Genomic DNA, 6762 nt, shown 5'->3' on the forward strand with positions numbered 1-6762 from the left:
CTCAGATCCTGGCAAGCATTTCAATATTTTTTCCTAAATTTTTATACGGTTCAAATGGAAATCGATAGAACTTTCATTACGATGCAGAGGTATACCCAAATCGTCACGGGCAGATATGCCCGATGCGTGTATCTCGTGTTCGTTTTTACTATGTTAATACATTGAAAGTGGAACAATATTGCGGAAAATAGCTACTTTAGCAGAAACCGGCAAAATGGAAGGGAATATCGTATCCCGTGTTCGCAAAAGTGTCCAAATTTTAGCCGCGAAATACAAGTACAAACTTAATAACCTATTTTTTGCGCGAGTTGTATCACGCATCCGCTCCATTTATGCATCGATTTTTCGTAGGTTATATGCTCTATAATCCTTTTCCCGTTTTTTGTTCGTAGAAAGCAGTCGGCTGAGTTCCATGTGCATTCAGCATACTTTCTTCTTACAATCTGCTTCTTTTTATCTGGGACTTTGTTAAAAGTTCTGCGAACGCAGATTAAATAATCGTTTATTCTGGACTGAGTAAAAAAATTGTTGGCCTTGATGTTCATAAACAATGATTCGTGCTAACATATTTTGTATCAACACAGTTTGATACGAGTTCATTGGAAACAAATGATATCATTATATATACATATATATATATATATATATATATATATATATATATATATATACACGCCCGTGTAATCAGTGGTGATGTTGAGATTGATAAATTGATAATAAAGAAGCATACCCAGAAGATGACCTCTTCCATGTTGTGGTCAATTAGTACTGATGCATCAGTTTTAGAGTTGAACCTGGCCTCCATTCTTTCTCCCAACTCCTATAACAATAGCATAGAATGTTCTCAAACGTTTTCTTTAACATAATAAAATTTGCCATTCTGGGCCTTTTTTAGCTCGACCCGGGTCGAGGTTTTGACAAAAAATAATGTAAGATTAGCGGTGAATAGCGGTGAAAAAAAAACTTTTTTCACCGCAAAGCGCCCGCATCTTTTAGCGTTGAATGCGCTGAAAGCGGTGAATTTTTGTAAGAATTGCGTTGAAGTTTGCGGTGAAAATTTTTTTTTCACGGCATTCACCGGAATTCTTACAAAAAAGAAACTGCCGTACAGGGTTCGAATCTCTACCTCATGCGTGTCACCAACTTTGTAATCCACTGCGCCATCTGTCACTTACTTCAATGATATTTCCTGTGAATATAAGATAAGCGTTGAAATTGGCGCGGTGAATATTTGTATGATTTGCGATTTTAGCGGTGAAAAATTTTTTTTCACCGCATTCTGATGGTAGCGGTGAAACAATTTTTGCACCACATTCTGCTGGTAGCGGTGAAAAATTTTCTTTCACCGCTTAAGCGCTGAAGAAAAATTTTTCACCGCTTAAAAGTTTTTTTTCACCGCATTCATCGCATTTAACGCAAATCTTACACTTTTACTCAAATTCACGCATCCGCTCCATTTATGCATCGATTTTTCGTAGGTTATATGCTCTATAATCCTTTTCCCGTTTTTTGTTCGTAGAAAGCAGTCGGCTGAGTTCCACGTGCATTCAGCATACTTTCTTCTTACAATCTGCTTCTTTTTATCTGGGACTTTGTTAAAAGTTCTGCGAACGCAGATTAAATAATCGTTTATTCTGGACTGAGTAAAAAAATTGTTGGCCTTGATGTTCATAAACAATGATTCGTGCTAACATATTTTGTATCAACACAGTTTGATACGAGTTCATTGGAAACAAATGATATCATTATATATACATACATATATATATATATATATATATATATATATATATATATATATATACACGCCCGTGTAATCAGTGGTGATGTTGAGATTGATAAATTGATAATAAAGAAGCATACCCAGAAGATGACCTCTTCCATGTTGTGGTCAATTAGTACTGATGCATCAGTTTTAGAGTTGAACCTGGCCTCCATTCTTTCTCCCAACTCCTATAACAATAGCATAGAATGTTCTCAAACGTTTTCTTTAACATAATAAAATTTGCCATTCTGGGCCTTTTTTAGCTCGACCCGGGTCGAGGTTTTGACAAAAAATAATGTAAGATTAGCGGTGAATAGCGGTGAAAAAAAAACTTTTTTCACCGCAAAGCGCCCGCATCTTTTAGCGTTGAATGCGCTGAAAGCGGTGAATTTTTGTAAGAATTGCGTTGAAGTTTGCGGTGAAAATTTTTTTTTCACGGCATTCACCGGAATTCTTACAAAAAAGAAACTGCCGTACAGGGTTCGAATCTCTACCTCATGCGTGTCACCAACTTTGTAATCCACTGCGCCATCTGTCACTTACTTCAATGATATTTCCTGTGAATATAAGATAAGCGTTGAAATTAGCGCGGTGAATATTTGTAAGATTTGCGATTTTAGCGGTGAAAAATTTTTTTTCACCGCATTCTGATGGTAGCGGTGAAACAATTTTTGCACCACATTCTGCTGGTAGCGGTGAAAAATTTTCTTTCACCGCTTAAGCGCTGAAGAAAAATTTTTCACCGCTTAAAAGTTTTTTTTTCACCGCATTCATCGCATTGAACGCAAATCTTACACTTTTACTCAAATTCACCGCAAATATTACATCTTTTAGCGATTTTTAGCGGTGACACCTCGACCCGGGGAGCGGATGTTGCACAGGAAAGAAAACCTTGATATTTACGGAAGAATGATTACGGAAGAAAACCCTAAGCGTACAGGACGATGTTTTTTTAATTATCAATTGTGTCTCGTAAGTCCCAAAATCTCTTGATAGCCTCTCCTGCGACCACTGTCGTAGCTACTCATAAACTCAAAATTTCTTCTGTCTAGTCTAATAACTTGAAAAGTTAGTTCAATGAAATTAATGGCGAACATCAGAGGCGTTGCAATTGGCAGAAACTAAAAGACAAAATATTTATTACTACAAAAACGGAGTCTAGGCAAATTGGATACAACTTAATTGGTGTTAAAAAGCAATCAGAAATGAAATAAGCTACCATGTGATCTCAGGGTACCGATAGCATGTTCAACTATTAAACAGATGATAAGTGATTTTTGATGAGCAGAAAAAAAGAACACTGAATTCAATCCATTATTGCTGTGCAAAAACAAATAAGTAGATTGCGCAAAACAAAATGGCAGCGCAAAGTATCAATAATAATAATAATGTCATTACTGAAAAAATATATTTATTCGAATTGGAACCCAAAAAAAGTTAGTTTTTAAACCTTACATGTTTCCAAGAAAAAAAATCCGATAACTGCATGCAAGGGTCTCCTTTAAATTCCTCGAAAATATGATTAAAGATTTGTTTTTTGAATTTTTTTTTATTTTTGTTTTTTCTTAAGAGACAAGGTAAAGAATTCAAATCCTGTAAAGCTTTTCTAACGAATGAATTTTCTAGTTTTGAGCTCTTGAATTTATAGCCCCAGTATTCGAGTCCTGTTCTTTGATGGATCTATTGAACATGTGGATCTATTCTGTCGTCCCTCCGCCTCTCCCCCTCCCCCCCCCCCCCCCGGCTTAGTGAGCATAAATCTTTTATGACCCCCAGGCGCACGTGCTATTTTCTTACATAGTAACGTGCTATATAACAACATATAATTTGTAACAGGGGGTCATAAAAACACTGGGGGGGGGGGGAACAGAAGAGATCCCAGAATAGATCCGAACATGTAAATATTGAACCATCTGGTTATATTTCTTGAATTTATTCGTTATCCGAAAAAAAAATTCGTAAAATAATTTATCTCTTATGTTACCGGATATGATGATGGCTCATTGGCTTTGATCAGAAAAGATAAAAAATATGCTTGAGAAAATAAAATGCAGTCTAAAACGCGGTTGGGGGATAGAACAGCAAATTTATCTTCTATGCCCAGAGATTAACTCCGAAACCAAAGTACTTCACTGCTCATATTGAACAGAAGTGAAATTTGTCAACCAAATTATTGGCTGAAAATTTAGGATTAATAGTATGGACGGAGTTTAAACATTGGGAGAAAAATGAGCTTGAGGGCTTCGAAGATCCAGTGCATAATAATTCAACACATTTCTGATTGAGGTCTGAGACCAACGTAAAAATATAAAATAACCTTTTTTCGAACTACTCCAGAATTGAAATCATATCTGATCACACTTTGTTCAGATAAACCTCTTGATTATTGTGAGCCCTTTGCGCTAGTTTTACAGAGATCAGTGTACAGGATAGTGTGCGCCCGAAGCGAAACCCCGCAAGAAATAATTCTATTTACAATGTACCTGATGCCCTGTGTAAGTGTAAAGATTGATTGAGTCCACAAGTTGCTCATCTTGGAGCATGAATGAGACAATCAATTCTGAGCATCCACTCGCTAGGCGAACAGAGCTCCCGTTCAATCCTGTAAACACAGTTAAACTTTTTCTATGATTTACCCTTTAATAGATAATATTCTTAGTTTCCAATCCACCTCATGAAAACACCGTACTTGGTTTTTTCCGCCTATCACTATTGCTCAATTCAAATGAGCATTCATACTTTCGTGAACTAAAATTCGTATAATCAACTTAATCTGTATAATTAATTTAAAGTAATTTTCTCAACCTAAAAATCCCAGGCTGTGTTTTTGTCGCGTCAAAAATATTCCGACGATTGTTTAAGAAGTTCGGAGTAAACTTGGATCAAGCAACAAACATATTTTAGTTTTCTTAATCAACCGCCCTTTTAACGCAAATAACTAAGAGTTAAGGACCTTGGCTGACTTGATCTTTGACAACACACACTCGAATGTATATTTGTGAAATTTGTGATATTTCTGCCCGAAAATATTGCAGGATATGCCAGACTCATAGAAAACAGGGTTAGGTGCACTTTCTAATCCGTATTCACATACATAGAGAGCGCAAGTGAAGTCATCAAGCGCGATTCTTTGATTGGATGTAGTTTTCTACATAAAATCCAGTTGGTGCGGACCGTAAAAATCTTTGCGATCGTGTGGGTTTATAAAGAAGCAAATTCGAAAGTACTGAAACCTCATCATCAACTTTGAGCATCAGCCTGATCTCGAACGAAAATGGAGAACACAGTAATGTGCAGCGCGGAATTCGGAGTAATCAACAATGCACGCAAACGCAAAATGCAGGGATCAACTGTAAGATAACTCCCTTGGATTTATAAAAGAGAACCACTGAACTACTTCAGTATTTTCAAAATTGTGTAAAGATCCAGCTAGTATATTTTACAGGTAATATTTCATATGAGTAATTGCTACAATATTACAAAATTATTATTTCAAAAGAGAAAATGCACGTTTACAATAATTAGGGATAGAGCGAAATTACACAAATAATTATTGTAAATGGGGACAAATCCAGAATTTTTTTTTATTAGTTACTGCTGTAAGGAAATCACGAAAAATTGAAGTCACGCCACAAAACTTTATCAAAACTCTAATTTCTATAGAGCAAAGACTAAACAATGTGTTTAAAGAAAAAATCTCTTTTAAATGTTGCTTAATTACGTGGGCAGAATTTCATTGGTTCTTCGGATTACGCTTTTATCGTAGTCTTTGCTCTGACTAACTGTTTAATGAAAAAACTTTCCAGTTTTCTGATGTTTATAGCAGTCAAAAGTTGGTAGAGAGTTTTCTTTTGGACAATTGAATGCTGGTTTTCCATAAGTAATTAAGAGAAAGAGGTAGTAGGTTAATCTGTAGTCGAACAAGAGGCGAACAGGTAGTAGTTTCTCCTGGAGCTTAACATCTGTTCAACAATGATAACAAGCTTTTACTGTCCAGCTTAAAAAATCAAAACGGACTTAAATAAAGTGTTCTTTTTAAACCGCCGTAATATGTCAAAAAGTTCGTTTTAAATTTGAGGGTTAAAAAATGGCATAGCCTCTGCACTTTTTCTTTTGGTGATACTTAACAACGTTTAGGGGTAATTTGACCATGCCTTTTCGGTAAAAAACAAGAATTGAAGAATTGTCACAACTAGGTTAAAATGATTTTTGATATTTAACATGTCAATTAGGACTACTCCAAAGCAGTTATGACTTGTTCATTTCATTTTATTCACTCCTAATTGAAAATGTGTTATCATACAGCAAATCATTTGAAGTTTCCGAACATCTCTGCGGTGTGACTTATATATTGAATCTCTAAGAGGTTCTCGATTAATGCCAGATTTTCTCAAAATGTTCATCAAAGTCATATTACGTGTAAACAATCATTACACTAACTAATAGTTTGTGAGTTGGCGTTGTAGAAGGTCTTAACTTTCCATCTGCTGTCAATGTGTGTTGCTCTCCCATTCTCATACATGAAGCGTGCTCTAGTGAGAGTTGCAACTGAGTACTCAGTATCTGATCTGAGTCCATCTATCAACTTGTCAGAGTGAATGTTGTCCAAACCACACGGATCCTCGTAAGCACATCCCCCGGCTTCAGGATTTATCCTATGGTTACATTAGGAGACAAAGTCACATATCATCTATAAATGATGTTTTAAATACTATTTATTAATTATGTTATTCAATTACAGAGGCTGAACTAGGCTTAAACCACCACTTATGAATAGAACCATAGATTCTAGTACTGTGCCGATGCTCCCCGGTCTTTCGGTGTTCATTATTTAGATAGCCTGGGTGGCGGTGTAGGCGGTTGTTGTTACGGGAATGGTACTGAAAGACACTGAAATTTATAAGAAGTACTGACAAAAGAAAATAAGTTATATGCGTTCGCACATTATTTTCCAACCCTTCAAACGATAAACAATGTATATAATTAATTAAATTAAA

At 35.8% G+C, this 6762-nt stretch overlaps 1 protein-coding gene across 1 annotated transcript; it reads right to left on the reverse strand.

The window, feature by feature from the left end:
• Positions 1-1595: 1595 nt before the first annotated feature.
• On the reverse strand, positions 1596-6323 carry LOC142354934 (uncharacterized). The gene is made up of 4 exons (XM_075407258.1): positions 6206-6323; positions 4249-4367; positions 1810-1953; positions 1596-1604 (listed from the first exon to the last, which is right to left on the reverse strand). Exons 1-4 carry the CDS (start codon positions 6285-6287, stop codon positions 1596-1598), a joined length of 354 nt encoding a protein of 117 aa, XP_075263373.1. The 5' UTR covers positions 6288-6323.
• Between the last annotated feature and the right edge of the window lie 439 nt (positions 6324-6762).

This window comes from Convolutriloba macropyga, unplaced genomic scaffold (genome assembly GCF_964194025.1).
Source record: "Convolutriloba macropyga unplaced genomic scaffold, txConMacr16.3 SCAFFOLD_1488, whole genome shotgun sequence".
NCBI lineage: Eukaryota > Metazoa > Xenacoelomorpha > Acoela > Convolutidae > Convolutriloba > Convolutriloba macropyga.